Here is a 20306-nt window from a genome sequence, read left to right on the forward strand (position 1 = left end):
CTCAGCTGTGATGAGCTATATTTGGTGCACATAATATGAAGACCAGTATCTTCTTGGCACAGCCAAGAGCTCAGAAGTTCCTGGCTCCCTAGATAATGCTCACAGCACTACCTAAGCCAATTCTAAAGCTACTTTCTCATGTAAAACTTTTGTGTGCCAAATCTTCATTTGATAAAAATTTTAGAAACAGAGCTATGGAGCAATTTACAGAAGCTGAATCTGAAATGAAATTACAGCAGTGAGGCATTTGCTCAGARAATTTATACCATGGAGCTGCTCTGGTTTTCAAACTCGACATCAAACAAGAGGAAGAGAGCCATATTTACTTGTGAGCTGTGACCTCTTTCCTGTATCTGAAATTGTTTACTCTGTTCGTGTCAGATATTGGCATCTCTGCTCTTCTGGTCACCTGAAAAAAATACAGGTAAAAAAGGCATTATTTGAAATGTAAAGATTCTATAAATATRTGGGTTCACAAAGATCTGTTGGTGCTCCCAGTAATCGAAATTGCACTTGATTCTTCTTTRCAGTCCAATAAAAGAGAGGGTTTTTCCTGGCATTACTACTTAATTTTTTACTACTTTTGTACTGTGCTTTGAATGAAATAAGAAATTGTGAGTGTTTTTTCCCAAATGAATAATTATATTGAATTGTTCATTCTGCCTTTATTTTGTTAAATTTTATTCCTAAGTAAAGGTTAAGATGCTTTGCAGTCTTGCTAATCTAGTTTGCTACCGCTAACATGGGAATGCCTGATATTTTTCCATTTGCAATGTAGTACACACCAGAAGATTTTATCGAATATGACTATGAGTATGGGGATGCAGATTATAAAGAAACTGATTCTGTAACAGAGGGACTCCCACTGTTCGAAGAGACAGTAGCACAAACAGAGGTAACRGAATCTGATCTGTTTGTTGTGTGGTGTCCAGCTGTCCCCTACTACATGGTTTGTCAATTTGTGTCTTCTGTACATGAGCTTAATGTTTTCTTCTCACTCATTTCTTTTCTTTGTAGCTGTAACCCTTGCTTTCAGTTAGAGATGGAAGGTCTCACGGCTGACAGCATTCATCTCACATTTGGTTAACCTTCTTTCATTCACCCTTYCTCAATTTTCTTTTCATTTTATTTATGTTTTTCCATTCCATCTTTCATAACRTTTGCAGAAAAAGAAAGCCATGGTCAAAAAGAAGAAGAGGACAGTGGCCGCTAGCTCAAAGGACAAACCTCAAAAGGCCACAACAAAAAAATCTGAAAAATATGCATCCAAGAAGAAGAAAACTTATCAAGCAGCAGCAAAAGGCAAACTAGGGGTAAAGGTAGCCAAGAAATAATCAAGATCTTTCCCAGACCAAGACTGGAAGATCTTTGATAATAAGAAAAAWTTTACCTAACCCCACTAGATGAATACATCTGGCTAATACCATAACCTGAATTAAAGTGATAACTCTTGAATTTTTCATATGGGATTTTTTTTTAATGATGTGCTTTTTTTTCCCTAATACTAGGCCAATGTTATTGATGGATTTCAAGATTACAGCATAGCTGAAAATGACTATGGGCCCCAGACACAAGCTCCCTCCAGAACTACTGAAGCAAATGAGGTAATAAGGACTCTCAAGAAAATACTTGTCCCACAAAATATTGGTGTCAGGGATTAAAAAARTACAACTGCATCTTAAAAGGATGGATTTCTATGTAACAAATACAAGCTCTAACAGAACTTAATGTGATTTTATGCTTTCTCAGCCAATGTCAGAAACTACTATTTCCTTGGGCGGAACTCCCATTAATTCTATGGAGATCTGCCGAACCTTCAATCTGCAGAGTTCATGATTCTGGAAATAATTCAGTGATATATGGTGTGGGAATGTCGTGCCGTTGCTTTCAGTGTGGGTGGGAATGGAGCTATGTCTAGGTTAGTATAAGACATAGCCCTCCTGACCTAACAGGAAGTGAAGTCTCTAATTTTTCCTGTAAATCTTAAGGTGCAGCATAGAACGAGTCTAACGCAACACAAAGAATGGCTGCCACCATAGCAGCACATAGAAGTTGAGTCAGAAGCCATCATGTCCTTTTCACAGTTCTTGAGCTAACAAAACCAAATTATTTGATTTTCACTTGTTCTGTTCAAAAGAAACATTATATTTTGAACTGTCAAGAAAGATAAAATTATTATTTTGACTTATGTTAGAAAACACATTTCTAGAAAGCTGCAATAACAAGCCTAAACATTACTTTGTTAAAATTACTKCACCTAAACCAGTGTTGATTAATATGTTTGCATATTAATTAATACTAGTGTTAGAAAAATGATGGCTGATTGTAAGAAATATTGTWTTCATTCTTTTACCTTTTCCTTTCAAAATTAAGATTGTTGCTTAAAAGATGTACAAAACTCCCCCTCTCCCCTCCCCCCAAATATTTGAAAAGAGAAAAAGAGTCCCTGTTTGTTCTGTGGTTTTCCTCTATATCTTGAAAGGTGAAGTTGAATTAAGGTATGTTTTACTCATTTTACCGTAAAGCATTCTTGTGCTTGKGTTTGCTTCTCTCAAGTTGATCAACCAGTGTATCTAATTCCATTTCCTGGGAAATTCTAAGCAGACTGTACAGCAGTAGAGTTATAATGRGGTAGATTCAAAGTGCTAAATGCTCTCCTTGGTGAGAGCATTTCTTCATGAAGGTAAAATTTGGCTTAGAATTGGTTCAGATCTGTATTTATTCTAACCATAAGGTGGAAGTCATACTCCTGTAACTGATGGAATTTGGCAATTGTTAAATCAGAATTTAACTTCAATTTTAACTGCAATATACTTTAATACCATTATTAGATCAAGATTTTTTATTTACACTGGATGTTGATTAGCTTCTGAATATTGTGAAGATCATACTACTTCATATTGTCTGGTCATTTAGAATATAATTTTATATTAGCAATATCTGAGCTTCAATTTCTTTCAAAATGATCCTTTTGAAAGACTTCTATACCAGAATGAAGCAATCCTCCTTTATTTCACAAATGGTTTTGTACATCTCAAATACAGCATTTTTTTAAACTGCTTTAGTGCTTTTGTTTGCTTGGTTTGACAGCTTACATACTTTAAGATKAAATACTAAAATTAATCTGAATTGTACTGGTGGAACTCATGAGTCATGACTTTTACTGATAAATAAACTTCAAAATCATTAACAAGAGAAAAGAAGTTTAGCTCAGCATTGGTATTTATAARGAGAAAATAATGAAAAAGGCTGGACTTATCTAAAGTGATGCTGGCACTTCCTCCACATTGCTATTGTAAAAAGATCTGAACTTATTCACTGCTCATTGCATATGTTCATTCATGAATGTTTGTAAGAGTGAAACCAAGCAGCKAAATTCAGCTATATTTGGCACTAAAGTAACATTACGCAGGCAGTACACATAATACTGCATATATTGAATTCAGTGGTTTTGGAAATAAAAACCCAAAGCGTATGAAAACATTACTTCTTTGTACTACTTATACAAAGATCTTTTAATTACTCTGAAAGGCTGAACTTCCATTCCTTCAGACTCTAATTAAAAGACAATATGCTGTAGTTCTACTGTTCTTTCTTCTTTTGACAAGTCATCATGGTGGATCAGCATATGCTTACATTGCTTTACTAACAGTAACCCACATATTCCTCCTATTTCCAAATCTTTGCTACTGATACGAATAGCAAAATCCTGTTGAAGAAGTATTTGCTGAAGAATACATAACTGGAGAGGATTATGATAAAAAAACTGAGGCAACTGAATATGGAAACAGAGGAGTAGACCTCAGTGAATCTGATCTGCTGGTAGATGGAGATTTAGGAGAATATGATTTTTATGAATATAAAGAATATGAAGAGAAACCAACTGATTCCACTAATGAGGAGTTTGGTCCAGGTGTTCCTGCAGAGACCGATATCACAGAAACAAGCGTAAGTTGACTGGAGGCATAATGCAGATTAATTTAATTTAGCAATTCTTTTATAATTATACAATGTCAGAACTGCATGGACCCTGATCCAGAGCTCCTTGTACATGCTAGATGTATTCTCATTTTTGATAGGCTTTGGATCAAGGCCATCCCTTGTTTTAGTCATTGTGAACTTTTTATTTTTATTAAAATGTAAGATTATTGTCTCATTTACTGAAGGGAATACGGGAGGGCTAAAGATGGGAGGGAAAGGAAAGAAGAGGTGGAATTCAAAAAATAAATTATCAAATCTACAATTTTAAAAATCTTTTTAAACTAGAGCTAAAGCTGGAAAGAATGTAAGTTCTAATGCAGGTGCATGTGCCTATCTTAAGAGGTTGAAAAGTATGTAAGTGTCTAGAATCCTATGGCTTTTGTTGCTTTCCAAGAAGAAAATTCATGAGTCAGAAGATCTGAACCATTTCATGAAAATAAGCTTAGTCAATGGTGACAGGTTTATGGTCTTGCAGAAGTGATTTAACAGCTCAGTATGTATTAAGAAAGATAGGATGACATGGTGGATCCTGTGAATCATGCCCTTCTTTCTGAGTTTTATAGCTCTCTTTCCCTCTGACTTAATCACCAGCTAAACAGCAAGGCTTTGACTTTCCTTTAGTTTTGCCAAGATCCTTGTTTACCAGTTTACCAGCTGTGAAAGCTGCAAAGAAAACTAATTATGGCTGAGACTGGAAGGAAAAAAAAAGAATCCCATTTGGATTTCTTAATTAGGAAGACCCTGAATCTAATAGAAAAAAGAGATTTTTTTTCACTATTTGCTCAGACTTATCTTTATTTTCTCCTCACAAAGTCAGAACTTCAGTTTACAAAGGATCCAAGAAATAGCAGCAAATGCTGTGAGGTTGCTTTTCTCTGCCAATCTTGAAACCCATACTTCTGTATTCCATTTACCACTCCTTTCTAAACCCTGTTGGGGTCATTGTTTTTTGGTTTTTTTAATGATCCTTATCTGTGCAATGTGATACAAGTGTACTCTTTTCCTTCTAGCCCAGATGGGGACACTGTGGCAGAATGACACAGAAAAGGTCAGATTATCTGTGAGGCAAAGAGCCCATAAGGCACCATTTGTGCCTGCATTAAGCAAATGACTCTGTAGACTCCATCCTCAGGTGTAAATTTCAACTTCAAATGCCTTCATACAAAGCTGAAGGAGTCAGGAATCTTGAATTAACACACAGGCTCTGGTCTGTGGAAACTTTATTACAGTTTGCATCTGCTGAACCAGAGATATCATTTTCCTTTGACATATGGCTGTATTTAGAATAACTGAGTTTCTATCTATGATAAAAAAGGCAAGATGGAAAGTACTCAGTATCTGGGAACTTTCAAAAGGGGAAATATTCCCAAAGATGGAGACCCTGATATCATCTTTATGTAATTTATGTTAATCTAATGAAATGAAATTGTCTATACCTCTTGCTACTTGATTTTTATGAACTATAAGTGGGTTTATGAACATCATTACTGGTGAGATCTGTGCCTTTATAAATTAGTGCAAAATGCAGTCTGTGAATCTATGTCTCTGTTTTTCCATTCTGAAATATTTCATATTGAAATACTGCAATTATCCTTACCATTGTCAAATCCCCAGCTATTTTAGAGTAAATGCTGAATCACTACTGAAATTTTTTAAAAAAGTTTTTCMAATTTTAAGCTGGTCAGAACTTAATTTAATTTGTAGTGGAGATGTTAGCAATCAAGAGAGGTACTTCTGAAGAAAAGTACATTATCTCATGGTTTGGAAAAAAAATCTATTTATTTCTCTTTGTTTGAAACTTGAATCTGTCTGTTTCTTCCATTAGTATGTGCTATTGACATATAGTTTTAGGTACTTCGGTTATTTTAATCCTGAACCCAAAAATTCCTGTAGAGTTGGTCCTGGAAGAATCTGGCAGTTGATGCTAATTCATGTAGTGAGGAGGCACAATTGGTTATCAGTGAAATATTGTTTAGTGTTCACAGTGCCACTTAGCTCCTTTCCCATTTAGGCCATGAAATCACAGACTCTTCTCGGATGACTTTACATGCTCTGGATGTCTAATGAATGAAATTAGGAGAAAAACACTGTCCAAATTGGACCAGGGGATCTTTCTTTCCRTCTTACTTTAGGCTGCTTAATTCATAAAGCCATGAAGAATTGTTGTTAATTGCCAAGAATATTTCCAATCAAATAAAAAAAGAAATAAAATTGGGACTTGCACACAGAAGTTTTAAGATTCTAATTCCGAAATCCCAATGTAAAGAATGGGATACACACTCATGGGATGTGCATCTCATTCAAAAAGTACAAATTAGCAATATCCAATAATTTGAAAAGTATGCATACAGTTTTTGCATTTTCTATTTCTCATGTATGAAGTATTTTTGATTTCTATGGTKTGTATCTGTGATGTATTTTTTATAGCACAGACCAATTCCAGCTTTAGCTTTCAGTTGCAGGTTGCTGCAATTCTTTCTTGTACGACATCCTTAGACCTTCTACTTATTTTCATTTTCGGGGTTGTTTTTACTGGCCAGGTGACAGGACATGGGGCTTATGGAGAAAAAGGCCAAAAGGGAGAACCAGCTGTGATTGAACCTGTAAGTACAGATGTCAGGGAGCTTTTCTGTAGCACTGCATTACATATATACACTGTTAATGCATCATTATCAAACGTTGTTGTTCATGATAGGATGACAGTCCCACTTGATCTGTGATCTCTGAAACACTCCCTGTAATGTGGATGGTGTAAAGTTTACAGACAGTGTAAAAGAAAAAAAGTGGTTTAAAGATTACACACAGTGKCTTGTTCCAGCTACTCCTTTGGTTACATGAAGGACTAACCGCATGCTCCTTAAAAAAGGAGAATCTTCTTGTGCAGAGGAGAACAATGCATTGATCTGATCTTCAGGCCATCGAGTAACTCCATCAGGGACAGATCTACCCTGACAGCTTTCAGCTTAGGCACAGGTAACACTGTCACTACAGCTTTCAGCTGTAAAGGAAGCTGTGAAGGAAAGACAGATCTACCCTGACAGCTTTCAGCTGTGAAGGAAATCTTCCTCACTTTTAACTTCACACAATGGTTCAGATTCTCATTCTAGTACCGGTAGAGAGAAGATTCCTGGAAAAGTTTATAAGAACACTAAGAAATGTTAACTTTAGGAGTTTGGCTACAAAACGTTTTTATCTTTTTCTGCAAAACACAATAAATTTAATGTTGTGTTTCATCCACTCCTAGGGTATGCTCATTGAAGGACCACCGGGACCAAGAGGACCTGCTGTAAGTAGATTAATCACAATTTCCTTTAKTTCATTTAATTTATCCACTGTGCTTTTCTATTCATGAGTTAACACATATTAACATGAGTTAATATTGGTCTTATTATAGTTCCCAAATTTATATCAGACTTAGCACTTTTAGAAGGGAATAGAAGAGGGTCATTTCTAGCATTTTCAGTGACAGCATGCTACAAGCTGAGGGTACATGAAATGTTTTGAATGTTGGCTATAAATCTTTGTAAGAAAAAAAATATGCTACCTTATAAATTAGTTTCTCCAAATATGTGTTCATCATAACTTTCCAGAGAAAAAAAAATAGTTCAAAAGTCTGCATGTATTCAGCATAATTGTGTCATTCATTTCCTATAGGGTCTTATGGGTCCCCCAGGTCTACAAGGTCCTGTTGGTCCTCCAGGTGACCCTGGTGAAAGGGTAAGTCAACAAACATTATCCCATGTGTTCATGGGATATCTTGCACTAATTGCTACAGGAATGAGTTAGATCCTGATCTGAAATACGTCCACATAGGTTAGAAGCTTCAGTGGAACTGAGGCTGATTCATTCAGCTAAGCAAGTCAACTGAGAATCTGGACAAACATTTTCTTAGCAGTAGAAATATGTGCTGTAAATACAAGAAGAGATTTAGGTTCTGATTTGTTTATATTTTTATGTTTTGATGTGTTTTGAAATATACTAAAGTAATAGATGCAAACATTTCATATGGATTTGAATTAATTTTAATAAAATTAGTATGGCCTYGGCTATAATATGTACAAATATAGAGAAAAACAAGCATTGCAGAAGCAAAACACATGAGAATATTAGTGATAGATAATATGCAGAAGATCTTGGAAGAATTTATTGACCATATTAAACAATATATGGCTTGATAAACCTGTTATGAAAATAGTTAAAATTTAAGCATTATTTCAGTCTTCACATTCTCATAAGCCTTTTCTAACTGCYGCAACCAACGCAGTTTTAAAACAGCCTAAATATATTTAATTGAGGAAAATATGCTACTGAAAGACTTTCCTGTGTTTTATGAGTGACAGTTTACTGATGAATCCAGCATGTTCATGCTGCATTTATATATAAAAGATTTTGAGAAGATGCTATCACTTCACTGTATAATAATACTGAAATCCCAACAACGCTTTGCTAATAAGTCAGCATCCACACTTCTTTCATATTTCTGTAGATTAACTAAATATTTCACAATTTGAGCTTATAAAGTGGGAATTTCAGYACATTGTAATGGAATAACTACTGACAGTACTTGGTTTTGTAACTGGCTGCTTACTGAATTCATCATAAGGAAATTCTTGACTAAGCACGTCATGTGTCTGTCATGGACCAGACACGACAAAATATATAATTGCAGCAATTAGGCTGGGAGGAGAATGGATTGAGAGCAGCCCTGCAGAGAAGGACTTGGGGGTGTTGGTGGACAAGAAGCTTGACATGACCCAGTAACATACACTTGCAGCCAACCGTGTCCTTGGCTGCATGAGGGAAGCGTGACCAGCAAGTCAGGGGAGGTGGTTCTCCCCCTCTACCACTCTTGTGTGCCTCTTCTATGAAGGCTGAACTGTGGGGGRAGGCTGCAAGAGAAGTGGAAAGACACTTTTTACAAGGGCACGTAATGATAGGAYGAGGGGGAGGTTTTTAACTGAAAGAGTACAGATACTGGGAAAAGATTCCTTATGGTGACAGTGGTGAGGCCCTGGAATAGGTTGCCCAGATGGCTGCACCATACCTGGAAGTGTTCAAGGCGGGTTTGGATGGGACTCTGAGCAACCTGATCTAGTGAAAGTGTTCCTGCTATGGCAGGGACATTGGAACTAGATCTTTAAAGTTCCAACACAAATCATTCTATGAGTGTAAATCTAAGTAAAGTGACTCAAAAGGCTTATCTTACATAGTTATCTTTTTATTCTCATACTTTTTCTCTCATTTCTTAGGGTCCACCTGGTCGCCCTGGTCTTCCTGGTGCTGATGGTTTAGCAGGTCCCCCAGGCACCATGCTAATGTTGCCGGTAAGTTATGGTTACTGGGTAAGCAACCTACTGAAAGTGGAAGTGTCTTTCAAAAAATGTATAGGTKTTCTCTTTTTTCATCTAATTTTGCCTGTGGAATGAATGATACAGTTTCTCTTAAATGTGTAAACATTTGAAATTCATATATATGGTGCCTTTTTTTTTCTCAAACAAAACATATGCTTTAGCTCCTGCATGGCTGCCAGATTGGAACCTACATGAATGAATTACAGACAGTGAAAACCTCCTTGTATTTTAACAGTAGCTATATTTGGTCCTATATTCCCTATGCTGTTGTACAGAGGGCCTGTACTCCCAACAGGCGTGTGTGCTTTCAAGTCTCATTGACATGGAGAGTTTTAAGTATTCAATGCTTAAAATMGGACTTCAGTGTCCTCTTTGAAGAGTCAGTGCATCCTTTGAATAGAAATATATGCACATAGCCAGCTCTGTTCCCACTGGAGTCAAAGCAAAACACCATCTGTTTTAGCAGGTGGAGGAACAAGCCCAAAGCTGTTTAAGTATCTTGCAGTGCTGGGGTACAAAAAGTACTGTGTGCATGGAATTAATTATTCCTAAGTGTGTGTATGGATGCAAAAGATCCGTGTCAGCTCTGGGCATAGACAGACCAGAGACAAACTCTTGTGGGCAGTGCAAGATTCATGGCCCTGTACCCAGTGTGCCTATGCCATACCTTTGRAAAGCTGTGCTTCTTGCTGCAGCCTTGCAAAGCTTCTGCCAGCAGTTTCATGAGCAATAACAGTCCAGTACCACTGGAATTAACTTAGATTTTATTCTGTAATTTTTTTTGAAGTTGTCAGAATTTATACAAAACACTTTTAGATACTAGGCATTTTTCGAATTTGCATCTGCCTTAAATAAAATTGCATTTTTTCTTTGAGTAACTACCAACATTCAGGGAATTAATGAATTTTGGTACATATTTTTATTGAAGTATTGCAGTCAATTAAGTCTATTTTGGCCTCTTTAAAACAAAACAAACAAGTAAATGGAAACCAAAACCCCATGAAATCAGGAAAATATTTGTTCATAAGGGATTAAATTTAGACTTCAGTTCTAAGCTATTACCAATTATTTCATTCTCATGTTGGATCCAGTGGCCTCCATGCAGCCATCTTCTGAAGTTACTGGAAGGACTAAAGACTGTGACCTTGTGTCTTTGAAGTGATTTGCACCATTGCAGCAAGTAACAAGTGTTAGATTTGGATTTGATAAATTCTAAATGCTTGTCTTGTTTTGATACTTGCAGTTCCGCTTTGGTGGAGATGGTGAGAAGGGCCCAACAATCTCAGCTCAGGAAGCTCAAGCACAAGCTATCCTTCAGCAAGCCAGGGTGAGCACAATGATTTGTTTTGTATCCTGCAGGATGTGAGATCAAAGATGGGAGCTGTTTGTTAACACATTCTAAAACTATGTTAGTATAGAATATTTATGCTGTCTGGCAGCTTTTTCTTGATACYTGTTGCTCTGTTTGTTTTCTCAGATTGCCATGAGAGGTCCACCTGGCCCGATGGGACTCACTGGAAGACCAGGTCCTGTGGTATGTAAAAAAAACAGGGGCACAGGTTTAGGAGCCCACTTAATGCAGCCCATGGATCTCATTCTGGCCTTGCCTAAAMCTCTCTATTTCTACTTATTTAATTTGAAATTAATATTATATAATTAAAGCTATAGTTTATATCTTTATTCAGAGTCTGCAATGCAACCTAAATACTAAATGAGTTTTTTTAATTGTAGATTTTGTGGTTCAGACAGAGCACACTGGTAGGCTTACAAAACTAGTGAATACTTTTACATATATAATGAAATATGCCTCTGCAGTCAATCATTTCTGTAACACTGCTATTAAAATTTCTTGTAGTAAATATGAAACTCTAGTAAATATGAAAGAGATACTAAAGCAAGAGTGTGCAGAATCACCTTCACTCAATATTTAGGCTGATTCTAAGAGGCATTCCTATCAGCAATGAAGAGCCACGGATTTCTAAAATAATTACACTTTTTTATTTCAGTCCTGAATTTGACTCAGCTGCTAACACCAAATGATCTGGAAATGGCCTGTGGATGTTAAAATATCCTAGTATTTATATGGAGTGTACACTTGTATTTTTAAGCAGATCTGTGCAAGGGCAATTCTTTTCTAGGGTAATTCTTCCAAAACAAATAGTTGCTACCAAGCAGAGAATCTGGCTCACAGACTCCTGATTCATCACAATTAGGTTTGCAGTACTTACAAAGAGTTTATTATTGGTCTATTTAATATTTGGTCTATTCAACAAATTCATACACTATTTCTAGCAGTGTGTTTCAAGTGACCTGCAGGATAACATTCAGTCTCTGCAGACAAAACCATGCTGTAAGCCAAGGGTACTTCATGAAGATGGCATGATATTGACAGTGGGTTGTATACCTTTGGCAGATGTATGATRTGGCTTCATCCTCATGCTTTTGTGTTTTAAAAGCCTTCATGAATTCCTGTATGCAAATAAATTAATAATGTTAATAGTTGTTTTGCTTCTAAACCACCAGGAGGCTCTAGAAATCCAACTCTTTGATCTAGAAACGTATTTTGCCTACAGTTCCAAAACCAAGTTTCTTGGTCTGTAAATAGTTTTTCTGCCCAGCTTCTCTTAAGAATGAAAGTTGGAGCTTTTACTTTTTTATATGAATTGTGTTTTGTTAAATTAACTTCATAGAGAATAAGATACATTTACAAACATACTGGTAACKAAAAATATTCAACACAGCAATGACAAAGCTGCAGTCTAGCATTGAATCTGGTGTTCACATGCTTAATTAATGTAGCATAAAAAATAAATGACTGCCTACAGATACTAAATGTAATCAATTATATTAATTAAAAGCAGAGATTACATCAGAGAAACCCAAAGAGAGAGTCACCAAAACCAATCTTTTCTCCACTGCCAGTACTAGTTTGGGATCTGATTTTCAGTTTGCTTAGGACTTGAATCAATACCTGCAAGGTCAGTGGGGATCTTTCCACTCCAAGATGTGAGACTCAGCACTAAGTCATTAGAGAACTTCTTTCTTCCAGTGTTAACACAGGAGGATTATCAGTTTTCAAAGGACTGCAACATTTGTTTCATATTAAATGCATACATTGGGTCACAACCTATTTCAAAGATCAAAAATGCAAAAAATTCTTTTGCACATAGTAACAGACCCCTGTATCTTTTTTTTTTCCCTGAGATTGTATCCTATGTATTCCATTCCCTGTATTTTATGTGTATATGCCAGAATTTGTTGGGGTTTTTTGTCTGTTTTTGTGAGACTGCTAACTTACTTCCACTAGTTCTGCCCCTGATTCCATGTGYAGTATCTTACCTTGGATAGATATCTGGTTTAGGTCTGATTATGATAAAAAATTACTCTTGAAATCTATATCTTCATTTCATAATAATAAAGAGATGTAGTTATGTAGATTCTCTACTTCTTCAGGGCCAGATGCACAAAGGACTTGATTAAAACATCACAGAAGTTCATTACAAGATTAGACAGGGTATTTTTCATTGACTAYGGTGATCTTTGGATTGAACTCTGAAACTGTTATTTTCTGTACAACTCAGAAATAAAGATTAAAAGCAGAGGCTTTCATCTCTGTCTTATTCCCTACAATGGATGTACTTCTGACTGCACAACTCATGTTCTTACTATGCTCACMCTTAGCTCTCAAATATTAATACAGAACACAGAGTTACATTTGATCACATTCAAATTTGGTAAGAAATATTTCTGCCCAGTGTTTCGATAATGATATATCGAGATGTGTAAGTAGATACAAATGGTGAATTCACACCTCCTGATGAATAAAGGATTATTTGTTATTTCTCCCTGTAATTAATGCATAGAAATTGAAAATAACTTATAAATTTTAAGAGRCTTTTGCATATTTAAACATTATATGTTGTTTTTTTTTTCATCAAGGGTGGACCTGGAGCAGCAGGTGCTAAGGGTGAATGTGGTGAGCCAGGTCCCCAGGTACAGTAATATTCCCTGTTACGTTTAATCATGTTTTATCTTTAGAAAAATGTACTCATGTCGATTAGAAGAAATCAATCAATTATATGCTTTCTTCATGATACTATCCTATAWATTCCACAGCTTAATCAATATTAAAATCATACTTAAAATCAATAGCTTGATTGTTCCTTTTGAAATATGAAGAAACAATCTTTGTATAACAAAGAGCAATTACCACATGTAGAATGTCATCACTTGAAAACCTGTTGTAATATTGTGACTTCAGGCTCTTTTCTCTGTTCRATAATCATGTTAGTCTACAACTGGATGACCTTGGGCTCTGAACCTATCAGATCGCATAAGGTGAGGGAGGTTGAATTTAGTCAGTAATTAAACAGGTTATTTTCAAGAAAGATGTGTCATGGCAGGAATAAGTCTTTAGGAATCAGTGCAGGTTTTGCTTCTCAGCTTACTATTATATAAACCTCTCTGCAGTGATGTCAAAGAGCACTGAAACACATGGAAATATTTTAGCTTRAATCTATAAGCAATAAGGAGATTGTGAAAGAAATCATTATAGAAGTATCCAGAACAATGATTTTGCCAGATATCAAGTGRTGTCATGGATTTGATACATTGCTAAGTGCCTGTCTTAAAACTACACATGGATGCTTRCAGTAGAAAAATAAAGCAATAAAAAAAAGAAAAATAAAAAGACATTCTGAACAGCTGGTCAGTCTTTCCATTTGCTTACTTACACTTTTAGTATTTTTTCTTTTCCTACACAGTATTTTTKAATGGCTTGCCCTTACCATTGTTTTTTATGACCTGAAGACGAATTTGGATGGGGGTGAGAAAATTGCCAGCMATGCCCACATAGTCATCAGTGAAAGTTACAAATATTTGAAAAGTAGAAAGAGATTTTTCAGTCTGGGATAATAGGGTCTCCCTCTATTTAAACCCAAGTTGTGTAAAGCTAAGACAGCACATGAGCTGTTTGCCAGCACAACTCATGYTTGTGTATGAGTTAGGGATCTGAAATACGCACTCTTTGGTTTTCATTAAATAATTATAATGGGACTAAAATAGTTTTGGCAGAGGGGAAAAAGGTTTTCCAAACTACAGGACTGAGATCTTTAAAGTCATGAAAAGAATGTAAGAAACTTATATGTTAGAAGGATGACTTATGTCATGGGTAGTGCCATCTCATGAAAACTGGTGTTAAAAATGATAGTGCTAAGGCCASTTTGGATGCCCCATGTACTTTCAAAACTAATGGGAATCTGGAAATCCATCTCCTAGGGAAAAAAACCAGCTTGGTGTGTAGAAAATCTTACCTTGATCTCGAGGTGAGGTTTTTTAACTAGCTTTTTGCTGACATTAATGTGATTCTAAGAATTACCCTCTTTAAATTCAGGGTCCTCGTGGTGTCCAAGGTGCCCCTGGTCCAAGTGGAAAAGCTGGCAAAAGGGTAGGTAGCATACAGATCAGTTCTGCACTCAGTAAACAGTTTTTATTTAAAGTATTTAAATATTAAGTGATTYCATTGCATTTTCAAATGTYTGCCCCTTTGGGTTTTTTGCAGGGMCGTCCTGGAGCTGATGGTGCTAGAGGAATGCCAGGAGAACCTGGTGCAAAGGTAAACAATAATGAGACCTGAAGATTTATTTCAGTCTTGGGACAGGCTAGACAGATTTTATGTAGGTACCACAGCTTCATCCAGGCCAACCCAAAATTCTTCTCTCAAGTGAAAATACTGAGGTTTCAGAGAGCTGGGTCAGATGCAAGAGCTGAGAATGAATCATCCATTTAAAATATGGTAATTAATGGTAATTCCTAGTAGTCTGACCTTGAAGAAACTTGATTCTTGGAGCATGAYTTCTCTCTCTCTGAGTCAGTTTGTAGTTGCAGAATATCAGTAATAGTAAAGTCATTTTTCGAACTGCAAAGGGCAGCTAGAATCAAGATTTTCATTTCAATGTGAAAATTCTTTTTACAAATACCATAACTACATCACACTGAAAAACCTGTGGTATCTGCTCTTGCTACAATTTTTAGAAATAAATCTTGTGACTTCAATCTATATGCTCACCCCATGTGTTTCATTCAATATCAAAAGTGTACATATAACCAAGGGTAGAAATTAACTTTTAGGGGGAAGGCACTATTTATTCAGACAATTTATTCAGACTCATTTACTAAAGCTGTGATTTCTTTCCTAGGGTGACAGAGGATTTGATGGTCTTCCTGGCCTCCCTGGTGACAAAGGTAACCGGGTAAGATGAAAAATATGTACATTTATACAACATCAAACTAATACTGTCTCCAAAATAATACATTATTCCTTTAGAACAGCACTCAGAACTGAGGGGGAAGTTAAAACAGAAAGTCAGTTTTGCACACTACAAATAATATCTGTACTGTCAGGCAATATTTTCCTCGTGAAACTTCTGAGTAATATCAATCAATGACAGCTAATGTATGTATTTAAAATTTAAATATATTTGCAGAATTTAGATCCCATTTTCAGCTAGGTTTTGCTCTGATTTTCCTTAGTTTAGGAATTTGCCTGTTGTAATTTAAGTCATTACTCTAAAGGAAAAAGTAATAGGGAAAGGAAATTCCCATGAAGTTGCTTTATCAGGAGCATGCCAAATTTTAACTTGCTTAGAGGCTTGCTCAAAAAAAAAAGGATATGAATATTTCTATTGCAAATTGAATTGTTTAGTGGGGCTTATTCCAACAACTGCAGCTTAAACAAAGGTCACAGACAAGTCCAGTAAATTAGGAAAAATTTTAGTAATATTTAAAACAGCTAAAGTACATGTTCCTTTTGTCATACAAATCTATGGAATGAGACTTCCTCTTTCCCTACCAAATGCAGAAATAATCACAGCCAGGATTTCTGCTTTACATTACACCCCTAATGTAGGTGCTAGCAACCTGCTGATTGTCCCTCCTTTACTGTTAAGTGATAAGTGCAATGCACCATAACAGAAATAGTGAATGGGAATGTCAACAAAACCATTTCCATATGTGCTAAAGCTCAATGACCAAGGAACTATTACYTCACCCTTCAGTGGGTGGGCACATCCTAGAAAACCTCAATTGTGTTGGCTACTGGATCCTAATGTAGTTATCTTCCATAGCACTAAGGACATTCTTCCGAGTTCTGTTTGCAATGGGGAAACAACTTCTGCTGTTGCAAAGAATTTTGTTATTCCTCTTTCACCATCCCCTTTTAGGTAAAGAGTGTAAAGCACTGTAAAGCACTCAGTGCATCCCATAATGGAAGCCCAGTGTGCTCAGCAGGCCAACAGCAGAGGGGGCTCGGCATTAAGCACTTGCCACCTGCACTTGGACAGCTGAGCAGAAATTTTGCCTGAGTCAGGCAATGTGTGTCTGCTTTCCAGCCTGGAATACTAGACTTGTCTGTGGCACATTCCAAGTCATAAAGAAAGAAAATTTTTTTGTAAATTTTAAATTTGTTTCATATTCCCTAAAAAAAAAAAAATAAAATTTAACACCCCCCACCCCCACCCCCACCACCAAAACAGAAAATAAGTTTGGGCAAAATTTGCAAAATAGTAATGAAAATAATGACTCATTTTCATAGTTTCTCTCGTGCCACTATGTGAAAATCAGTGCATTCTTGTGTTTCGATGGAAATTTCTATAAAAATATTCACTGTGGTCCTTGTGAAAGCAGCTCAGTTCAAAGCCAGATAAGATGGCTATAGGAGTTATATTTAGTGACAACATCCAATGCAAATGCTCAGTTCTTTTGGCTTGCAGTAATAAACTCATCAAGACAAGTGAAATACTTTGGTTGAAGTTATATTTCAGCTGTAAAACAATGTTGAAAACCCATAACTTTAGAGTAGAAGGTTCAGGACTGATTTGAGAATTAGTCATATTGGACATATGAGTTGAAGCTGAATGTCTCTCTTAGGTTATGTCTTTCTCAAACACAAGTTTTCAGACAAGAGTTGCTCAATGAGATTCTCTGACTTCCCACATAGAGCAGATCACATCATATGATATTTCTTTTAACCTCAGTAATTGTGGCCTTGAACTTTTTTATTTACATTTACTCAATGCACACCTCTTCTTCAGTATAAAAGCAAGATACTGTATGCTTTAAAAGAAAGGTCCAAGAAAAAGAAATTCAAGCTTTAAGAGAACATTTGAAGGGAAGAAATAGAGAACTGATAATGATAGGAGGTTTTGTTCTTACTGAGTGGCAGTAGCAGGACACTGAATGCACACTTCTAATGCATATCTAAATCCCAAGTGACTGCAGGAAGAGAAAGGTAGCCCTTAAGGGGATGAACCATTTCAKTATATGAAAGCCTAAGTCTTCGCCTGGATATTAATTGGAAACCACAGGACAGATTTCTGTCCTCTTTYAGAAGTATCATTTAGCACGTAGAAAAACACATTCTCTACCTGCAGATAACATTGAATAGTTCCAGAACCTGGCAAAATATAGAAACTGCTGTATTAATTCATCTTGAAGATATTAGAGAATAGTTCATAAAATTTCACTTTCTCTTCCATGCCAAGGGAGGACAGAAAGGCACTAGAATAAAATCCTAACATCCCTAGTATTGGGGGATGTGCTCTGGGTACCATGAGGGTTACCTAAAATTCCCTAGGAAAGTCTGGAAGTGTAAAGAACAGAKCCATTGAACAGAGGCTCCATATATCTCTACCAGAATCCCCAGCAGCAGTCAGGCTCCTTGGAGACACTGATAAAATTAAGGCACACAGCATGAATACTTGGGTGGTGTCCAATGCCAGAAGGAAGTCACAGTCTCAAAGCCCACTGCCCAGAAGGAGGTCAGCCAGTGGTGTTTGAGCTCTGTAGCACACTAGCTCTCTTCAGGAACTGGGAAAGAAAAATAAATCCTAAAAGCATGGTCCAGAATCTACTGAGGCTCTGCATATATAGACTTGAAAAGCCCCTGCTCTGAGGGGGAGTGGAAGTCTGGCTGTGTTCCAAAGCCTCAGACAAACCAGGGCTCTCAGTAGCTGGTGCCAGGATGTGTGGTTCTGAAAGGTGGTTAGCAAATCTCTGGATATTCCTGGGTCCTAAAACTGGTTTCTCAACCTCTGCCCCATGTACACGTGTCTTATTTTATTGGCAGTAATGCATCGTTTAGGGGAGAGGGAAGATGGTGATGAGACAAAGGAAAATGTGGGTAACACTATCTTTTGTAGCAGTAGCTTGTGTATGTTCTGTGGCCAAAAAATCACAGAATCGCAGTCACAGAATATTCTGAATTGGAAGGGACACACAAGGATCACAAAGTCCAACTCTTGTTACAGGGTGAAATTGTACAAACACAAATTACTCATTTTTCAAAAAGGCTCATTTGTTTTTATTCTTATGTAATGAAAGATTTTACTGAGGACTGTAACTTACAGATTTGTATCACTGCGTCAAGACATGTTTTGACACATCAAACTTCAGCTAACATACTTGCTTTCATTTCCCTTCCCATCCATTATTGTTTCCAGCAGCAGAAAGTTTCCAGCAGTGACTTTAATGACTTTCCTTGTCCTACAGGGAGACCGTGGCCCRCAGGGACCTCCTGGCTTACCTGGTGAAGATGGATCAAGAGTAAGTTGCTATTCACACAGGAAAATCTAGATTGATTCTTCATATAATGGGAATAAGGTGATGATTCATGTTTGGGCTTTCTCTAAAACTTGTTTTYCTTTTGCACAAAACCAGGGAGAAGATGGGGAAGTTGGACCAAGAGGTCTCCCAGGTGAAGCTGTAAGCAATTCTTTCTTATTCTTCTGTTTCTGTTACAAACAAAAGTCTCTCTCRGATTTTTTCTGTTCTTTTGAACTGTTCTGAATTCCAGGTACAAAAAATATTGCATGTATATAGAGAATACTGTTTCTGGCTGAAAAGCAAACAAATAGACAGATTTTTKGTGCTTGAAACACCACTTACAGGATTAGAATTAAGTCAAGGATATATCCAGCTAAGTATATATATCTTCCAGAAGAAACAAATGTTATTTCTTTTCCTACCATGTAAAATCAGTCACTGCTGTCCTTKATACGTCAGAATACAACCCTGTTGCTTTTAAAACGTTATCTAAACATCTGCTTATTAGAAAATAAGGCCTGGGTTTCCTCTCTTTTCACACTACCTTCGTTGCTTCATTGTGTATTTTACACTTGTTTCACGTGCAGAATTTCCACTCCTGTCAGTTGGAATTCTGCAGGTGCTGTCACTGCAGAGCAGAGTTCTGCATTGCAGGCAAGAATTCAAGCCTCAGAAAGGGGAATTTTACCCTAAATGTCTGATCTTCTGCTGCCTATTCACACAGTACAAAGAAGTTGCTACAGTCAGTGTCAGTGATTTGTGACTATATCATACTTGAGGAGACTGGAGACTTGGTTCTGCCTACTTTAGCAGCTTGACATGAATGATGACACAATGATGACACAATGGTGAAAACTGGCACTTATTCACATAGTATAAAACCAAAAGATTATGTTGTGGAACAAAATCTTGTTTCCCTTATTTAGGAGAATCACCACTGATCTGTTGTGAAATTTTTTAGGGATAAGAGGAATTAATCTGATTTTTGTTTCCAGATTGTTTTTTTTTTTATTATTGTAATAAAATTACTAGCAATTTTTAATTACTTATTGGATCCTCACTACACATAAAAGCATTTTTTTCACTTAAAATAGTAATATATAGTACGACACACCACTGTTTTTTCAAAAGACAGGAATACAAATATGTCTGTTACTGTTCAGGTCAGACCTTCAGGCCAAGACACAGTTGAAATATTAGTGGAAGATGCTGTGCCAATGTTCTGCACCAGAAAATATAAATAGCAATCTCCYACCTTTCCCTGAAGTGACCTTATAGTTGATTTGACATACATTCAAAGCTTGCCCTTCCACTGACATTCTATTCAGACATATGGTGTCCTTGAGGAAAATCTGTCATCAGTGAATTTTTCCC

At 36.6% G+C, this 20306-nt stretch overlaps 1 protein-coding gene across 2 annotated transcripts in view; it reads left to right on the top strand.

Moving 5' to 3' along the window:
• The window catches only part of COL11A1 (collagen type XI alpha 1 chain), a 124743-nt gene that overhangs the window by 41401 nt on the left and 63036 nt on the right, over positions 1-20306 (top strand). The window contains exons 6-21 of one of the 2 annotated variants that reach the window (XM_057364293.1): positions 779-895; positions 1167-1313; positions 1509-1604; positions 3703-3948; positions 6522-6584; positions 7226-7267; positions 7636-7698; positions 9231-9305; positions 10576-10659; positions 10810-10866; positions 13272-13325; positions 14725-14778; positions 14893-14946; positions 15530-15583; positions 18879-18932; positions 19047-19091. In XM_057364293.1, the coding sequence (XP_057220276.1) occupies positions 779-895; positions 1167-1313; positions 1509-1604; positions 3703-3948; positions 6522-6584; positions 7226-7267; positions 7636-7698; positions 9231-9305; positions 10576-10659; positions 10810-10866; positions 13272-13325; positions 14725-14778; positions 14893-14946; positions 15530-15583; positions 18879-18932; positions 19047-19091 (1305 nt within the window). The remainder of the gene's footprint in view (positions 1-778; positions 896-1166; positions 1314-1508; positions 1605-3702; positions 3949-6521; positions 6585-7225; positions 7268-7635; positions 7699-9230; positions 9306-10575; positions 10660-10809; positions 10867-13271; positions 13326-14724; positions 14779-14892; positions 14947-15529; positions 15584-18878; positions 18933-19046; positions 19092-20306) is intronic. The other variant, XM_057364292.1, reaches the window with a different exon arrangement.

This window comes from Malurus melanocephalus, unplaced genomic scaffold, assembly GCF_030028575.1.
Source record: "Malurus melanocephalus ecotype Western Australia unplaced genomic scaffold, MMel_1.1 scaffold_37, whole genome shotgun sequence".
Classification (NCBI taxonomy): Eukaryota; Metazoa; Chordata; class Aves; order Passeriformes; family Maluridae; genus Malurus; species Malurus melanocephalus.